Source organism: Amblyomma americanum, chromosome 1 (genome assembly GCF_052857255.1).
Source record: "Amblyomma americanum isolate KBUSLIRL-KWMA chromosome 1, ASM5285725v1, whole genome shotgun sequence".
Classification (NCBI taxonomy): domain Eukaryota; kingdom Metazoa; phylum Arthropoda; class Arachnida; order Ixodida; family Ixodidae; genus Amblyomma; species Amblyomma americanum.
This window is the reverse complement of record NC_135497.1, coordinates 419611261-419631595: the sequence shown is the minus strand read 5'-3', so window position 1 is coordinate 419631595 and position 20335 is coordinate 419611261. Positions and strand designations below refer to the sequence as shown.

At 46.4% G+C, this 20335-nt stretch overlaps 1 protein-coding gene across 1 annotated transcript in view; it reads right to left on the bottom strand.

The window, feature by feature from the left end:
- Window positions 1-20335, bottom strand: part of LOC144124585 (putative transporter YutK) — an 82308-nt gene that overhangs the window by 35129 nt on the left and 26844 nt on the right. Inside the window, exon 3 of the mRNA XM_077657366.1 lies at window positions 15311-15347. Within this exon, the coding sequence (XP_077513492.1) occupies window positions 15311-15347 (37 nt within the window). The remainder of the gene's footprint in view (window positions 1-15310; window positions 15348-20335) is intronic.

Sequence of the window (20335 nt, the reverse complement as noted above, 5' to 3'; positions counted from 1 at the left end):
TGAGAGAACATTTCCTGAAATATACTCAAAGTTCTCTAACCCAGGCACTTTTTCATGCAGTAGCTTGAAAACCCTGTTTGCAGTGTAGTAGCAGTGTGATTTCTGGTAACCGAGTTGTTTTCAAAATAAGGCAGCAAAGACGAGGAAATGCCGGTAAGACCGTGGTATCAATTCCGCACGCTGCGTCGGGGCTCGAAAAACTGAGGTAAGGCCGGGGTTCTTGTACCCTTTACTTCTTTGAATTCGAATACGCGTGTCTGTATCCTATTACTGAGAAAGGAAACAAATTACTGCAGTAAGATAGGCAGCGATCTGTTAGGAAGTGCAGCCAAGCTAAGAAGCAGAAAAATGGGTAATGAATCTGTAAAACCTAGTGTGTAAGTCTAATCGCTGATAATTCTGAACTCCTCTGTGGCTGGTGAGTACGCGCGTGCGCTCGCACACACACGCACACACACGCGCGCACACCCGCACACGCACACGTGCACACACGCGCACACAATCACGCGCACACGCACGCACACGCGTACACTGCGATTCCAGCAAGAGCCTAGTCAAAGGAACCTCTCCCAGCATCCATGATTCTACCCTGAAAAAAACATGGCTGCCAAAGAAATAATAAAAATGGCGGCAAGCGTGCGCCAGAGGCCTACAGGGCGAATCAATGCGTATGCTCGGGGTGAAAAGTCTCTGGACCACATGATTCGCAAACCGAGCGGATAGCGCTATAACACGCCCTTTGGGCACCACACTTAAGGAGGTAAAAGTCAAAATCCTCTCCTTTCACCTCCACAACTGTGGGCTCCAGCCGGCGGCTAATTACAAAGTCATCAGGTTTGGTTACGGATCAGGTTGTCCAGAGACTTTTGTTGATAACGGACGTGCATGCCGGTTGGACAGTCTAAACTGCAAGAAGTGTGTGGGTGCGTGTTAATGGCATCGTGGAAAAAGAAACTGCTAAGCATAGTCGGGAACAAAAAAAAACCGCAGCGATTGGAGAAGTTTCAATTTGTGTCTGGCTGGCCATGACTTTCACATTGAATGCGGCACCCGCCCAGCCTGCCCTCCCGTTTTGCGCGCTGCAACACGTGCAGGAAGCGCTCACTGAGCACACAGTGCAGCTGTTGCGCTCTTTGCGCACATGCACCGTTCTATATTTGTCCCTTCACGGGTCCGCGAACAACAGATGGCTCTGTGGCGCGTCGTTGATAACCAGCTGGGCAGATGTCGGCTAGAATTACTTCGTTAGTGCAGATGCCGACAATGAAGTATCATGCCCTGACGAAGCTATTGGAGGTGACGTGCAAACACTCTCCTGCCCCGAGGAATCTGATGAATACGGTGACAAGAATGACGACGTGCCACCAGCTGCCGTGAATGCTTGAACCGTGGTTGGTTTCATCCAGAATTGTACAGGTAATTGATTACTTGTAATCAAATGCATTTTCTTCAAATTTAGTTACAAATCAATTAGTTTTAAAATGGTAACGGTTCAGGTAATTCAATTACTTTTTCTCTAATTGATTACTAGCAATCAGTTTCATGTTTTTCGAAAGAAAGTTGTAGCCAACGGTACAGTTCTGAGAACCTCAACCTCACGCAAACACTTCAGCACTAGCGGGATGTTTCCTTCCTGACTGAGCGACAACGGAACGGCTGCTAGAAGCATTGTGCGTGATCGTGCCCGGATCACAAGCGGGTTACCGCATTGTTCTACGGCAGTAGGGCGCCGCGGTGGCTCGGTGGTTATGACACTCGGCTGCTCATCCGAAAGAGGTGAGTTCGATTCTGGTCGCGGAGGTCGAACTTCGATTGAGGCGAAATTCTAGAGTCCCGTGTCCTCTGCCATGTCAGTGCACTTTAAAGAGCCCCAAGTGGTCGAAATTTCCGGAGCCCTCCAATACGGCGTCCCTCATAGCCTGAGTCGCTTTGCGGTGGTAAACCCTCATAAACTTTTGAAATCTACGGCAGTTTCCGTAAAGAGAAATGTCATATGACTGCTCTGCAGGGAGGCCGGGTCATGTCACCTGGCGCCTCAACTAACCCCCAACTAGGGCGCAGCGATGTTCATGCCTAGGCGAGCTAGAACCCAGGCATCTATACCTCGCACTAAACCCTACTCGGAGGGTTCCACACAAAGCACGGAGCAACAACGAAGCGCTACGCTTCATAGAGGACTTCGAAACTGGCATGGAAGCATTGTGCAGCCATACAAGCTGGTGCGCAATGTGTTCATAGGCTATAATACCATCCTCCCCCACAGCATTCACTGAGAGAGCGTTCAGTACAGCTGCTGTGGTACTCGCGACGGAATGCGGAAAAATTATAGCTACAACTTCAAAAAACAAGTCACCTTGAAAACTCACAGTGTGTAAAAAAATATCAAGCAAGCCTAAGTTGTTCAATTTTACACGAAAAACTTGTGCGATGGCAAAAAAAGTTGAAAAGAAAATGACGCAATAGCAATCGATTACTTTTCTGGGGCTGTAATTGACCACTGTAATAAGTTGCATTTTGGATGGAATATTCGTAATTGTAACCATTTATTTTCTCTAACGACCACAAGGCTGGTTATATTGTATAAAACCCACAGCTATGCAGCAACGGCGTCGGCAGAGAGCTGATGACCGCGCTGAAGAACTTCGAAAGGGCAGTGATACGGTCAGCTTTGAAGGAGCTCATGCGCTCAACGTACTTCATTTAAGAAACGCATGCCAATTATTTTAAATCAGCATTTTAATACTGAGTTAATAACCCGCAAAAAAACCCTTTGCAGGCGTTGTCTAGCAGCAGAGGCCCCCTCCCCCTTACAAAAAAAATTTTTGACGTCACCATGGTATGAAAGAAAATAAATTTTCTACCCAAGCAACGGGGAATAGAACCCAGGACTTTGCGAGGCGAGTACGAAACCCATCGGCAACGAAATCGATTGGGTTCCTGGCGATAAAAGGTGAACCTATAATGTACCAAGCCGAGGCTGGTTCCTGTAGAAGGAGGAGGGTATCGCTAGAGTGGAGCCATCCCCAACATAAGGATGGTTAACGTTAAAGGAGAAGGGTATTGGGATAGCTTAAGAAGGCGCAACCGGTGGGCGGCCATTACTGGAACCACTTGGAATGTGCTTACTTTGGAAGGAGGAGGATATTTAGAGGGCGGAGGAGCCTCTGCTTTCGCGTGCTGTCTCGTGGTGTATTCTTTGTGTTATCTGTTCCGAGGTTAGCGCACCCCTATGTCATTATGACCCACCTACCAGCCCCCTTTCAAGCATTGCGGAGCAGTCTGCAACCGGAGGGGGTTTACCTTGGATGGATGAAGGCATGGCGAGAGTGGATGGCGCATGAAGAAGGTGGTTTTTGCGGGAACCACCCTGAGGGTGTTTACTGCGTGCCTGGATCGGTGGACCTAAGAGGACAGTGGTTCGAAAAGCCAGGATGTGCATAAAACTAAAAAGAGCTCTCTAGAGCTGTTCAGGTATATAGTCGCTCTCACATTCTCCACCTCAGCATATCACTAGTTACAAATATCTTATAAGCTGTTGCTGGATTGGGCGTCATACATTGGTAACCGTGATGTCAGTTTTTCTTCGTTTTTTTTATTTTCACTCGTGCTTTGCAGCGCGAAGGAAAGCGAAGCATTGCATTCGCACCGCCTCCGCTCAGATTTTTACGGCCCTGGAGCGGCCGCCCGCTGAGAAACTAATTGTTAAAGCAGTACTCCTCTTGTAAGCGATTGATAGTGCTAGCATAAAATAAAGAAAGAATAGAAGGTGTGCATTGGTACTGAAGATCGTGCACGTATCTGCAGCAAATTTCTTTAACCTCCCTCATGCCTTCTCTTCGCCTGGAATTTTTCCTCAAACAATCCCCCGGCCAATTAGAAGGAAGCAAGTTTGGAAGCGAATTAAGCCTCACCCTAATGTAATAATTTAGGAGAAATGTAAATGGTCGCGCCAAATCATAATACGATATCGAGCCAAACCAACACCAGCTGAAGCGTAGTATATTATAGCGCCGCCAGCATCAGTGAGTGGATGTTGTTGGCAGACCCTACGAACCAAGGCGGCATCTAGGGCTTCTCTAAGCTCATATTTTGTTATGCTTATTTGTGGCCATTAGCAATTTTATTTCTACCTTTTACGCTATAATATTTTAATTTCTATCAGAGTACGTAAAGTTTTCTTTTCTGCTTTCACCCCTCGGATTTCGTTAATATACACTCTGAATATTTTTCCGCATAGAGTCATGCCGAATACCGGTTTGAAGCGTGAAACGCTCATCTTCGCGACGTTAAGTTCGTTTCGAGCACAACATGACTTAAAATACGCGTGGTTTTCGTGTACTACATAAGTCTGACGATTGTTGAAAAAACCTCCACTCGCGTTCTTTTACGCCTGATGCAACGTTTCATGCGTGACCGCAAAAGTCACGGTAAGGAGAAATCGGTTTTGCCGATCGCGCTTCTCCTCATATATATATTAGCAGACAAGGTAAAGGAAATGAGGGGCTCGTTTGACAAACTTATAAAGGAAGCTAACCATAACCGAAACCAAAGTGCATAGGGGAAAGTTTATTATTTTTTTTCTTAATCTGTAGTGCTGATCAGTGGGATAATAATGCTCAGGTTAATCTATCTTTTAAGGAAAATTATAAAAGTTCAGAAAAACAACCATGCCGCCGGTGGGATCCGAACCCTCGACCTTCGAATATCGCGTCCGGTGCTCTACCAACTGAGCTACGGCGACGGCTGCCGGATCTGCAGCTCTCGTGGGTATTTATGTTTATTGGGTGTAAGCGAACCTTGAAGCATTCACCAGCGCCACTCTCGTCCATAGCAGTGGACGTAGCACGTCCTGTATTACCGGGAGTGTGACGTGGAGCGTCATCTAATGGCGAGGGCGGAAACTGTGCGAGCTCCCTCTTATAGCACCTATGACATCAAGACTGCCAGAACCGAGACCCTCGTTAAGCTATTGGCAGATAAGGTAAACGAAGTGAGGAGCTCGTTTCACAAACTTATGATGGGAGCTAACAGTCACCGAAACCAAGGTGCATATGAGTGGAATGCTTATAATTTTTTCCCCTAATCTGTAGTGCTGATCAGTGGAATAATAATACTCAGATAAATCTATCGCTTAAAGAAAATTACTTATAAAAGACGAGGAACTCTCTTTTTTCTTTGAGCAGTAAAACATACACACACATCATAGAGTAGTTTTTCTTTTTTCTTTTTGTTCTTTTCTTGTCTTTCCGTTTTTTTTCATTTTTTTTCCCCTGTGCTCGATATTCTCGCTTCCGCAGAAGGAAACCTTCCTTGCTTAAGTCTTCTCGGCGAAAATACAACCCTCTCCGCCTCTGGGACACGTCTGTCACTTCCGTATTTTAACTTGTATTTTAACTTGTTTCACAACCCTGCTCCTTTTCCCTAATGGACGCCGACACTGTTGTCTTCTACTCCCTGATGTGTCTGTATGTTTTTCTCCTCAAAGAAAAGAAAGAGAGAGAGAGTTCCACCTCTCCCCCTACATTTAGGTATGTAAATAACCACATCTCTGTATTCATTTCACTTGAAACCCTGATGAAGGACGGCCCACTGTCTGAAACCGTTAGTAAATAAACCAAAAAAATTGTACCAGTTTTAACCTTTTCACTGTGCAAGTTTTGACTGGCCCGTTGAGCAACCCCGACTGCTTTCACTATATATATATATATATATATATATATATATATATATATATATATATATATATATATATATATATATATATATATATACATGAGAAAGCCAACAGTAACCGAAACCAAGGTGCGTTGGGGAATGTCTTTTTTTAATTTATAGTGCGGATTAGTGAAGAAAAATTCTTCAATTAAGCTTTGATATAAAGAAAACTACTTATAAAGCAGCAGAAAAAAAACCATGCCGCCGGTGGGATCAGAACGCACGACCTCCGAATATTGCGTCCGGTGCTCTTACCAACTGAGCTACGGCGACGGCTGTCCAATCTGCTGCTCTCGTGGGTATTTATGTTTATTGCGTGTAAGCGAACCTTGAGAGTGTTCACCAGCGCCACCCTCGTCCATAGCAGCGAACGTAGCACGTCCTGTATTACCGCGAGTGTGACGTGGAACGTCATATAACGGTGAGGGCGGATACTGTGCTAGAGCCCTCTTATGCTACCTATGGCAACAAGACTGCCAGAACCGAGACCCTCGTTAAGCTATTAGCAGACAAGTTAAGGGAAATGAGGGGCTCGTTTGACAAATACATGAAGGAAGCCAACAGTCACCGAAACCAAGGTGCATTGGGGAATGTCTTTTTTTTAATTTATAGTACGGATTAGTGGGAGAAAAATACTTCAATTATGCTTGTTGCTACGCCACCGCCGAGAGATTCAGTCCATTGCGGGCGCAAGTCAGCCCAAATAAAGAGTTTTATTTAGGCACCATTTTCGCAGCGTTTCTGTTCCCCGGAGTGCAGCCACCATTTAGTGAGATCTAGTAGAGGTGCGGAGTAGCCTTCCTTCATGTTTCACACGCCCCCTTTAAGTCATGACGCCAGCCCTCTGCGCTTCGCACCTGAGGAATTGCCAGCAGCTCAGCGAGCCAGCAGACGTCTCCAGGGAGAAGAGCCTGAGTTCGGGACCCTGCCGGACCGCACCAGACAGCGAAAAGAAGCAGCTAAAAGCACCACTAGTTCGCTAAAGATGTCGACCTTGATCATACTGCAGCAGCTGCGGGTGCCGCCAAATTTTAATGGATCCCTAGGCGAAGACCCCGAAGAACGGTTGGACCAATATGAGCACGTGGCGTCATTCAACTATTGAAATGATGCAGCGAAACTCCGGCACATGTTTTTCGCACTGGAGGGCTCTGCACGCGCATGGTATGAAACCCACGAGTCTTCTCTAACGACATTGGAGCTATTCAAGAAGGAACTCTTGAAGGTATTAACAATTGTCGTGAACGAATCCTCGAATCCAAGATCTAGCTTCCGAATGAGCCCTTCCGCGTTTACGTGGAAGAAATGAAGCGCCTCTTTCGCTGCGCCGATCTTGGGTTGACCGAGGAAAAGAAAGTTCAGTTTTAATGCGCGGCGTAAAGGAAGAACTCTTCGGCAGCCTCGTCTGCCAGCCTCAAAAACAGTCGACAAATTCATGCAAGAAGCCTGCATAATTGAGAAGACCCTTGACATCCGGGCTCGGCAGTTGGATCGGCCTTTCTCTGTATGTGCAATATGTTCGGACACGACGACCACCACCAGCCTCAACTTCCGCGAAATCGTCCGCGAGGAGGTACGCCGATTCCTGCCATCCTCGCCACAGCCGCAAGTAGCGACTCTCATGGACGTGGTAGGGGAAGGAGTGCAACAGTGACTTGGCACCCCGACGGCCACAGAACCCCAAGCAATGATCTATGCCGCCGCAGTACACACTCCTCAGCCCCAACGACAACCCGTACGTCCTCTCCGACATGAACCACTTGTTCTCGAACGCCGCCTCCCAGCCCCCGCTGGCCCAGTCTATGAGAGCCGCTCAAACCCTAGGAATTGTGACGCCTGGAGGACTTTCGACAACCGGCCGTTGTTCTTCCACTGCGGTGAGGCCGGCCATATTCTTCGTCACTGCCCGTACCGACGTATCGGTCTTCGAGGATTTGCCGTTGAAGCCAAACGACCACGCTTCGGCCAACATCCGCAGGAAATCTGCGAGTACCTGCGTCGAGAGGAGTACACGCCGAACCGCCTTTCGCGCTCACCATCGCCGTCAACCTCGCGCTTTCTTCGCAACGCCGCAGCTACGCAGCCGCAGTACTAGGAAGTTCTCCCAGCCCCCGTAGGGGATAATAAAGACAGCAACCTCTGGAGGTGAGGTTGCTCACGAGTGAAGCGCCGAAGATCCTCCACTGACCACGCCCCATGAAGACGCTGCCCCCGCTACGCCACATGAAGACGCTATACTTGCTGCACCGACGCCGCAAAAAATGACAACCTCGACCACGACGTCACCTGCATTTCTAAATGACGCCGGCACACAGAAAATATTCGACGACACGCCCCACCCGCGATTCGTATACGCGACGAAGCCGTGACCCGACGCCGAGGCCGAATTGCAATGCAAGAGCCAGGACACCAGACTTAGAAGTGACTCTCGACGGCCGGGAAGTTACCGATTACTCGGTGATGAATGAGTTATGGAGGTTTAACGTCCCAAAGCGACTCAGGCTATGAGGGACGCCGTAGTGAAGGGCTCCGGAAATTTCAACCACCTGGGGTTCTTTTAACGTGCACTGACATCGCACAGTACACGGGCCTCTAGAATTTCGCCTCCAACGAAATTCGACCGCCGCGGCCAGGATCGAACCCGCGTCTTTCGGGCCAGCAGCCGAGCGCCATAACCATTCAGCCACCGCGGCGGCCGGTGAAGAATGGAGTATTCATTGCTCAGCTAAGAAATGTCATGACCGCTTGGGATGGCCCTCAAATTCGCACCATAGGAGGCCACCTCATTACGCCATCAAGGCGATGCACAGCGCGAGTGATTTTCAAAGGACATACCTATCCTGCGTCTTTTTTGTGCTACTGCAATGGTCCCGCGAAGTGATCTTGGGCATATATTTTCTTAATGAGCATCAGGCGATCATTGACCTGCGATCAAAGCTGATCACACTTTCGACGGACGAGGCCATTCCTTCGATGAAAACTGCAGAAAATCACGTTGCGCTCAGCGTCCTAGAGGATGAAGTGAGCGTTTCACCCAGTTCAAGCGTTATCGTGACCGTAGGCGCAACGAAAGCCACTAACGCTGAAGCAATCATCGAGGGGAACATGCAGTTGCTTCTAGACCGATTAATCAGCATAGCAAGAGGCATTGCACAATTCCTCAATGGCCAGGCCGAAGTACTGCTGACTAACTTCAGCGCAGAATACCGGCACATGAACAGAGAAACGACGATTGCTTTCTTAGACGAAATATCCGACGAACGAGACTACTTCGCCCTCTCCAAACCATCTGTAGAAGAATCGCCTGAACAAGAGATCTCGACCACTTTCGACATAAACCCAGCCCTGTCCCGGAACAGACAAGACCAGATCTGCAATCTCCTTCGAAGCTACAGTGAGTGTTTTTCGTCATCGCCGAAGGTGCGACAAACGCCGATTGCCAAGCATTGCATTATAACGGACCAACCCGTCCGACCTCTCCGTGAAAGCCCCTACCGTGTGTCACCGCGAGAACGACAAGTAATCCTGGATCAAGTGGAAGTGCTTCGCGACGACGTCATCCAGCTATCAAACAGCCCATGGGCGGCACTGGTTGCTCTAGTGAGAAAGATAGACGGCGCACTTGGATTATGCGTTGATTACCGTCGCCTGAGCAAGAAAACAAAAAAGGACGTCTACCCCCTCCCCCGCATCGACGACACTCTGGACTGGCTTTGCAACGCCAAGTATTTCTCATCGATGGACCTCAAGAGCGGCTACTGGAAAATTGAGGTAGATAAAAGAGATCGCGAGAAGACGGCATTACCCACTCCGGGTGGGCTGTTTGAGTTCAAGGTAATGCCATTTGGTCTCTGTTCCATACCAGCGACGTTTCAGCGAGTAATGGATACAGTGCTGGCAGGCCTGAAGTGGCAAATGTGTCTGGTATATTTAGACGACGCCGTTGTCTTCGCCTCGAACTTTGAAGAGCACCTCAAAAGACTTCGAACAGTACTAGACGATATCAAGTCGTCTGGCCTAACCTTGAAAGTAGAGAAGTGCCACTTGGCTTACGAAGAGCTGCTGTTTCTAGGCCACATCGTTAGCAAGGATGGAGTACGCCCGGACCCGCAGAAAACAGCAGCTATTGAACAGCTTCCACCGCCGGCCGATAAGAAAGCAGTGCGCAGGTTCCTCGGACTGTGCGCGTATTACCGATGATTTGTGAAAAACTTTTCACGCATCGCCAAGCCCCTGACAGAACTGACGAGGACAGACGTGGCATTTAAATGGGAACCCCGCAAGCAGAAGCCTTCAAAGAGCTTCAGCGTCGTTTACAGTCCCCCCCAATCCTCGCGCATTTTGATGAAACCGCCGATACTGAAGTTCATACCGGCGCAACCAGCGTGGGCCTAGGCGCAGTCCTCGTTCAAAGAAGCGACGGCTGGAGAAAGTCATCGCATACGCTAGCCGTTCCCTTTCCAAGGCCCAGGCTTACTATTTGTTGAGTGAGAAGGCCTGCCTTGCCATCATCTGGGCTACGTCGAAATTCCGTCCCTACCTGCACAGACGGCCGTTCAAGGTAGTCAGCGATCACCACGCGCTGTGTTGGCTTGGCAATTTGAAGGACCCCTCTGGCCGCCTCGCTCGATAGAGTCTGCGCCTCCAGGAGTTTGACCTCATCGTTGTTTACAAATCCGGACGCTAACACTCTGACGCTAATTGCCTCTCACGACCGCTGTAGATGCGCCGCCGCCGGACGACGATGAGGACGCCTTCCTGGAGCCCATCAGCTCCAGCTCTTTTGCCCAGCAGCAACGCTCGCACCCCGACCTAAAACGCCTCATCCAGTACTTGGAAGGCAAAGTTTCTTCACCCCCCGCCTCATTCAAGCGAGCACTTTCTTCCTTCTGTGTACAGAAACATGTCCTCAAGAAGAAGAATTTCGCAGCGAAAAAAAACAGCCTAAATCCTTTCTGTACCTGCTTGTCTTCGCGAAGAAGTTCCACAGGCTTCACACGACGAGCCCACAGCTGGACATCTCGAGTTTACTGGCACCCTCCACCGCATTCAAGACAAGTATTGCTGGCCCCGACTGTCTGCCGATGTAGCACAAAATGCGAAAACCTGCCGAGATTGTCAGCGACGAAAGACCCCCCCTCACTCGGCCAGCAGGATTTCTGAACCCCATTGAACCTCCCTCAAGGCCCCTTCAACCGATCGGCATGGACTTGCTTGGCCCTTTTCCAACGTCAACGTCTGGAAATAAGTGGATCATCATAGCGGCCGACTACCTGACCCGCTACGCCAAGGCAAAAGCCCTACCGAATGAAACAGCAGCAGAAGTCGCCAAATTCTTCGTGGAGTGCATTCTCCTGCGACATGGCGCTGTCGTTGTGTCATCACGGACAGAGAAGCAGCATTCACGGCAGAAGTAACGGAAGCCATCCTGCGTTACAGCCAAACCAGCCACCGGAGGACAACTGCATACCATCCGCAGGCCAACTGACTGACCGAGCGCTTGAACAAAACCATCGCCGATATGCTCGCCATGTATGTCGATGCCAAACATAAAACCTGGGATGTCATCCTGCCTTACGTCGTCTTCGCCCACAACAACGCAGTGCAGGAGACCACCCAGATGACGTCTTTTAGGCTCGCCCATAACAGGGAGAGAAGGACCACGCTAGACGCCATGCTGCCCACCCAACGTTACCGAATAAGAGAACGTCGACGTCACGCTCAAGGACGCTCCATTCCCACATTGTGTGTTTATTTTCGCACGATCCGCTTTATCTGTTGTTAGTCGCATTGTTTGTTTTAATGCATCGGGTCGATGCTTCTTTGATAGGGGAGTAATGGCACGAACCTTTGCAGTGTTTGTTCCTTCTCTAAATCAGCCGCCACGCCACATTATCGCTTTGCGACGCAAGACGCGACTATATTTATCTCAATTAATCGCAGCCAGGCAGAGCTGATTCTACGTTGTTCCAGACTGTTCAAGTAACTTTGCACCCTTTATCTCCAAAGTTCGCTATCAGCTTTAAATTGAGCACCAGACAGCGGCGGGCATTCTGTTCGACGACCGCCGAGCACGCTTGTTGCTACGCCGCCGCCAAGTGACTCAGTCCATTGGGGCGCAAGTCAGCCCAAATAACGAGTTTTGTTTAGACAGCATTTTCGCAGCCTTCCTGCTCTCCGGAGTGCAGTCACCACTTCGTGATAATACAGTTGCATTACCTCTACGAATTTCAGGCTGCTGGGTGAATCGCACTCGCGCGCAATAAGTATTTTCATTGCTGAAAGGCAGCACAAATAGGTTTCCGCTATAGTAAGTACCGCCAGTGCCGCTTCGGGTGGGAGCGTAAGCTGCCGCGGCGGCAAAGATGAAGCACCGTGTGCATTAATGATGGGTTCTCGCAATGACAACATTGAAACGGGCAAAAAAGCTTTTTTCTCTTAGCGGCTCAAGAATAGCAGACGTGCTGAAGCCGTAACTTCGGATTTGCACGTTTAACTGCAAAACCACCAAAATGCTCTCACTACAAGAAGTCTGTACTTCGTATGGTGCCGATTGCTGTGACTAATAGCCTTTCTCTGGAATGTCATTCCTTAAATTCGTGACGAAAGCTTGATTGATACAACGAAATGTAGACAGAAGGATCTTCAGGTTAACGATTTTTTCTGATTGAGGAATAAATTTAAGATACCGTGCTGATCCTATGTTCTTTAGATGTAAATAGAGTTCAATAATACGAATTTCAGAACAAAGATTTTCATGACTATAATATAAGCGAGTTGCGATCATTTTTTAAATTTGCTTCGATGTCATGAATTCCCCTATACTACAAATTTTGAATTCTGAACCGATATTTTTATAATATCGCTCGTACCGTCGCCGGAAAGCGACCTGACATGCTATAGCAAGAGCGTACTACAAGAGCACGAAGCGAACACGTCGCTTCAGCAACAAAGCAGGGGCCGAGAAAACTGGAAAGGCTCTTTGGAATCATTTGGGTGGCATCAGTTTAAGGATCGATGGCAGTATTATATTGTAATTTATGATCAGTAACAAGTTTGCTGCTCGACTTGTTATTTGAATCCTTTGAGGCATTGCATCCTAAAAATATTCACCTCTACGCCATAGAAGTAGATGTAGAATCTGCTATTCTTTCTAGTAAGTTTTTGCAGGTTGAGCAAATCAACGACGTACTCACACACGCAGTGCGCAGAAAGGAACTGCACGTTGTGCATAAATAGAAGGTGAAGGAGGAGGAGAGAGAATTTAAATGAAAAAGAGAGGTCGGCCTGGTTGTTGACCTGGCATATGCTACGCCAGGATAACTGTAGAAGACGAAAGCAAGCGTCATGGCCATTAATAAGCAGAAGTTATTGACAAAGCACAAGCTACTGTTGTATTGTTTTCTTTTCAGAGCAGTCTGTACAAGCCGCTACAAAATGCGACCAACAGCGTCCAGAGTCCTCGGCAAGTAAATATTAGTGGGGAGCAACCACCATGGCTGTTGATGGTAAGTTTCCATACGTCTCCATTTCGCCACATGACTAAGTTTTTCGAAACAGTCGTGTCAAGTGGGACTCATTACACACAAGCTAATGTGCTCGGTGCAAAGAAGGGATTATGCAAGGGACCGCTGTGTAATGAGCCGTGAGACAAAGCAGCGGCAAACATGGCATCCCTAGGGGAACCGTTGTACACTGGCACCGACACATACCTGCGGCGAAGGCTAGCTTAAACTGCCCCAAATTCAGCAGTGAAAAAAATCGTTTATCATAATCGAAGTTTTACGCTTAATTCTAAACCTGTTCATTTTGCCAACACTACTCATTTTGAGGTGTGTTTAACGGAGATTTAACGCCACAATCGCAATGCGAGACTTCGATAATAAATATAGTTTTTATAAATTTGTAGTTCCTTCACTCAGTGTGATTTGTCAAGTGTTCGATCCATCAGGTACCACTTTGTGTTATTAATTTTATCTTTGCCAGGTTTCACCCGTGGACATCTTTTGCCCGTGCATTTCGTGGGGCGACGTGAAGCATCTGGCTCGTATGCGGCAAAAAGCCCCAAGAAATCGTCAACTTGCTACTTGGCACATCACAGAAAAGACCTTAATGCTTTGTTGGTGCGTATATTACGTGAAGGGCATCACGTACGCGGCGGCTTGGTTCAAGCAGTGATAGGATGTATCGGAATAGCCGAAATTACATGCGCACAAAAAGGGTTACGGGATTTTGTTGTCGAAGGTACACTTTGAGAGAAGTACGCTCAGGCCGGAATGAAAGGGGAACAGTGCCTGCCAATAAAACAAAAATAGCTGTGTAGTTGCAGCTGCAGGGCATAACTAATCTGATTCATGTTTTAGGGCAAAAAGGTCTAACGAAGTATATATTAATAAAATGGTTATAAACGAACATCTAGCTGCAGAGTGGAAAAGTACAGCATGTGTGTGCTCTCGTTTTATTCCGGTCAGACTTTACATAGCAGTGTTCACGCGCTCCTTTAAAATGGCATCAAAGAAACATCTTGAGCCTATTTTTAAGTTCATATGTCTTTTTCTCTGATTGTTCTTCTTTGCAAGCGTATTGTAACTTATTATCAATAAAAGCTTCAACTCATATTTAAAATTCGTTGTACTTTGCGTTACATTTGTGCTCCTCAGCTTTGCTTCTACATGTAAAGCCTGACAGCATTCTTCGATCGCTTAATGTTCTTTATAAACTTACAATTGGTAAAGCCACAAGATTGCACATTAGTTGTAGGACACGCTAGGTAGACTTGCGCAAGATAATTATAAAAGCTTTTCATGCACTGCCTTCAACCATGCTTGAATTCGCCTAAAAAGTACTCAACAAATTTCGCGCTAAGCTTTCCGATTGGACATAACAGCTATCGACTTCATGAAATCGGTATTCATTCATAAAGACGCTCCTAAACAATGCTGAAATGAGATTGCATTCTCTTCCACAACTTTCGTTAGCTATGCAGTCCATAGGTAGGAACATGTTATTATGAAAGTACAATATTTGAATGACAACAAATGATTAACTTTTTCTTACAACTTTCAGATCCAAGTTAAGATTGTAAAGGCAATAGCAGTGAATAAGCGTATATAGGCACAATTTTTAAATGTTAAGATACCGACTTGTTATTCAGTGTATACGCGAGAAAACGCGTTGTTGTGGGGGCATACTTGTTTCAGGAAACATAGCACACAATGAGGAATTGCCAATCTTCAGCAGTGCGTAACCACGTATTAAGTGCCGTTGGTACAAAATGGTGAGCGAAGCCAATGAACTAATGAAAGGACTTGTTTTTGCATATATGCTTGTATAAAACCAAAGACCAAACCTATGTTTTGTTGCGATCGCCCAGCGCATTGTTGTTGTTGGTCCATAGGTGCAAGATGAAAGCGAAAGTTAATTTTTTTAATTACATATTTATTCATTTGCATCAGTACAAACGCGGCGCAATAAAAATGACCTGCTTCCACCATTCTTTTTAATTTATTTGTTACGGCCACAAGAGCTCAAGAATGCCGCATCAAGCAAGTAAACACCCACTATTTCACGTTCAGCGTTAGGTAGCTCGCCACACATGGATGGCAAGCGTGAGCTCTGAAAGTGCACCACACCTAAGACAAGCATGGAAAAAGTTGCCTTCACTCATGCTTTGCAAGCGTTAAGCATCCCGTGAGTGATGCTCAAGAAGTGTGATTTTTATGCGTGAAAACACACCACACTGAAAGCAAGCGTGATAAAATCACCGACACTCACGCTTGCTAACAGTGAAAAGTTTTTGAGTGTACACTCTAAAAATTTTCACGCTTGGCAAGAGTGAGTGTCGATGATTTTTTGTACGCTTTTTCAATGCGTGGTGTGTTTTCACGCTTAGTAAACGTGAGTGTCGATTGAGAAATCACGCTTCCTAAGCATGACTCACAGGAGGAGTAACGCTAGCCAAGCGTGAGTGGAGGGATTTTTTGAACGCTTGTTTTACACCCTTGTTTTCACGCTTATGTGGCGAGCTTTCAGCGCTCACGCTTGCTATGCGTGACTGGCGATCTCCCAAGTTGTAAACGCAAAATAAAGGTTTTTCACTTGCCCTGCTGTGTAGGCCGTCAAAAAACATTTAAATAAAGCTGAAAGGAGAAAATTATTTTTGCGCCGCATTTATGGTCTTGGTGGCTGCTTGTAAAATACGGATATTTGCCATTATTTAGGTAATTACAAAAGTTAACTCCCAATTTTCATCTCGCGGCTATATGCAAAGAAGAACACTGCGCTGGGAGAACGTAACAAAAGATAGCTAGCTTTTTAGAAAATCATAATGTCATTAATAGTACAGGGAGAAAGCAAAAATAAGACATTTCTTCATTAATCCGTTGGCTATCCTCACAATTTTGTACTTTACGGCAATATCGCGTGCTTACGCACTGCTCAAGACTGGCAATTCCTCATTGTGTGCTATGTTGCCTGAAACGACCAAGCCTTCACAACAACGCTTTTTCTCGCGTATATGGTTCGTGTTATTACAAGCGGGTTTCAAAACACTTAGAAAGTGGCCTATCTACGCTTATTAACTGTCGTCATCTTTACAATCTTAGCATGAGCCTGAAAGTTCTAAGAAAAAAGTGAACTTTTTTTGCTGGAACCCTTGTTTCATGACATCTTCCTACATATGGACTGCGTAGCTAATGAAATCAGTACAAGAGAAGGTCACTATGAATCACTATGAAATCAGTACAAGAGAAGTTCACTATGATGCATTATGAAAATAGTCATTCCGTAAAGTTGGTAGGTTTTATATCATGCCAGAAATTAAGATTAGAGAGCGCGAATTTATTTAGTTTTCTGATGAACCCAAGCTTCGTTGAAGGTGGGAAGAGAAATTTTCCTAAAATATCTTGTGCAAGTGCGCCTAGCCAGTCCTACAACTAACTCTCTGATGTGTGTTCTTATGGCGTCATCACTTAAACGTTTATAAAGAAAATTAAGTAAGTAATGTGGTTAGGCTTTACATGTAGAACAAAGCTGAGGAGCACTATACCAACGCGAAGTAAAACGAATTTTAAATATGAGTGAAACTTTTTATTGATCATAAGTTACAAAAATGTTTCGCTAGAAAAGCAATCCGAGAGAATATATATGAAGTAGAAAATGGGCTCAAGGTGCATCCTATATGCCGTTTTAAAGGAGCGCATGAAAACTGCTATGGGAAGTCATGCCGGAATGAAACGCGAGTACGCATATACCGTACTGTTCCACTTTGCAGGCAGATATTCATTAATAACTATTTTATGAATATATACTTCGGTAGACATTTTGCCCTTAAATATTTATCAGTCTTGTTTTGCGGAAGTACACAGGTGAGATATTTTGTTTTGTTGGCACGAGCTGTTTGTTTTTATTCCGGCCTGACTGTATACTTCACTCAAAGCGGAGCTTCGACAACAAGATTCCGTAGCCTTTCTTGCGCGCATATAATTTCGACTATACTAGCACATCCTAACCAGAGCTTGAATAAAATCGCCTTATACGTAATGCCCTTTACGTAATATAAGCGCAAACAAAGCACTAAGGTCTTCTCTGAGGTGTGTCGGGTTGCAATTTGAAGATTGCACGGCCTCTCTGCAGCATACCAGCTGCTTCCTGTGGCGCCACGAAATGCACAGTCCAACGATGACAGCGGGTGAAACCTGGAAAAGAAAAAATAAACAAAATAAAGTGGTACCTGATGGAGTGAGCCGTTGATAATTCTCACTTAGTGAAGTAACTGCCAATTTATAAAAACTTTTTCACTGGTGCAGCGGCACACCTTCACGTTGCGAGTGCGGCGTTAAATCTTCGTTATACGCGGTAGAATGAACAAGTTTAGAATTGCGCATGAATGTTCGGTAGTGGTAAACAATTTTACTTATCGTTGAGATTGGGGCAGTTAATGCGGAATTCTTGGCCGCAGGTATGTGTGGAGGCCAGTGTACGACATCCAGTTTCGCTGCTGCTTCGTATCACGGCTCATCACACAGCTGTCCCTTGCAGAATCCCTTCTTGGTCCCAAGCGCATTAGCTTTTGTGTAATGAGTTCCACTTGACAGGGCTGTTTCAACAACTTTAGTCGTCATCTGTGAATAGAGCGCTTAGCTCTGTTAAGAAGAAATACCATTGTAAAAGCTGGCGAAATGCGGATGTATGGAGACTGACTATGAAAAGCCATGGTGGTTGCTCCCCAGTAATCCTCCCTCGCCATGGGCTCAGGACCATATAGGTCGCATTTTTCAGTAGGTGGTGCAGACTAGTCTGAACAAAAGAGCTCAATATTAGCTTGCGCCTTTTCAGTTTTTCTTTAAAAACGGCTTTGATTGCATGGTTTAGTCTTCTAGAATTACGCACAACGTGCAGTTGTTTTATGCGCACCACGTATGTGAGTATGTCGTTGATTTGTTCAACCTGCAGGGAATTTACTCACTAGAAATAACGCCAGATTCTACGTCTGTTTCTAAGGCACAGAGTTGAGTTGTTTAAGGACACAATGCCTCACAGGATTGCTACAATAAGTCGGGCAGCTAAGTTCATGCTGAGCAGAAATTACGATATATACTACCATCGATTCCAAGCTGACGCTACCCAACCAACTGCAAGGATCCGTTCCAGTTTTTCTTGACCTCTGCTCAGTTGCAGAGGCGAGGTTTTCGCTTTGTGATCTTGTAGTCCGCTTTTACTATTGCTTATCATCTACGTGGCTTGCCGAGGACGGTAGAAGCGAAGTTTATAAATATATCGGTTCAGAATTATAACTTTCGTAGCAAAAGAGAGTTCATGACACCCAAGAGAAACAAAAAATGGTCGCAAATAGTTTAAATCATTGTCATAACAGTCGCTATTGAAATTCATGGTAACCCTATTCACATCAAAAGAATATGCGCTCAGCACAGCGTCTGAAAAATATTCGTCAATCAGAAAAAATTGTTAACCTAGAGTTCATTGTGACAACGTTACGTTGTATAATAAATATTTCGTCGCGAATTTCTGGAATGGCATTCCAGAAATAAGCTATTATTCTCAGGAGTCGGTACCAAACAAAGCACAGGCTTTTTGTTGTCACGGCAGTTTTGCGGATTTGCTGTTCTTGAGCTGCTAAAAGAACAGCTTTTCTGCCCGTTCCCGTTCCTATGCTGTGATTACGAGAACAAAGCATGACCGCAACTGTGTTGCATCATTGCCGCCGCGACACCTCTACGTACCACACCGCAGACCTATTTGTGCTGTTCCCCAGCAATGCAAATAATAATTGCACACGACTGCTACTTCGCCCAGCAGACTGAAATTCGTAAAGGTAACAGAATTCTATCGTAAAATATACGGTCAGGTTGTAGTGCCACCCACAGTCACATGCGACTCCAATACTATACTCTTATATCGATGCGTCGCGTACTCTCAAAAAACAAGCGAACTGCAGCCGCGATGTCCAGCACAAACAGGCACGTTTTTAGTGTGGCCTTAACGCGCCGTTCTGTATAATGTGACAAGTTTCAACGCGTCGTAATGTAAGATTCGACTGTGAATTGCCGTATGCTATATTTATCTCGTTTTCGATGCACTCCGCGGGGAACGGTGGGAGCAGGCACTTTCGACTCCCACGCGCGAGCTGCCAGGAGGCTCAAGGAGTGCAGGTGGTACTACTCCTCTCCAGAAAATGGCCACTGACGCGAACCGCAACGCGGCCACGACACTTTGGCGCCAAAGAGCACACGCTAACGAGCGCAAGACGCTGAGACAGGCGAAACTGGATGGCGAACGAGACGACTCACAGCAATGGCAGCGAGAGCAACTCTCCTTTCTTCCTTTCTTCTTGTCATCTTTTCCGGTCGACCACGGTCGAACGGAAGCTAAGAACTTGACCAAACCCTAAGGCGATGTTCAGAGGTAAATAAGAAGATCTCTTACAGTTTACTCTGAAAACGTCGTTGCAAGAAAAATATTTCAAAAACATATATCGAGTGAAGACAATAAAAATAATTTGCTTACCTAGATGTTCAAAAATGGCCAAAGGGCACCCACAGTTCGCGGAGAGCGGCGCCAACATGGCACGTGAACTCTGGGCAATCGTACTCGGTGTTCTTGCACCTACTGCGCGGCACACCAAGCAGGTCAAGCGTTGTCAACGTACTCATAACATTGTTGCTTTTCCTCCACTCTTCACCATTAGAAACGAGCACACCACACAGCACACGCTTGAAACGCAAACAGACACGACGCACAAAAGAGACAGCTATGGCCGGTGGCTCCAACGGCTCTGGCGGTCAAACCACGTTTTCCCGCCAAAATCACTGAAGCAAGCGCCTCCTTTCATTGCCTTCACATGAAAAAAAGAATAGATGAAAGGAAGTCACAGCAGCAAATCAGAAGCGAGCAACGACCGCGTCGCCTGCCTCTGTTGGGGATATGTATCAGTATATATATATGCGTGATCAGAAAAAAGGAGATCGGCCGCACGGGTTTTTTCTTAGTGTGAGGTTTCTGGCCATCACGAATGGAATCTTGCATCACGCGTAAAAGAATGCGAGTGGGGGTTTCCTGAACGCACTTCACGCTTGCATGCACGAAAACACTTATTTTCAGT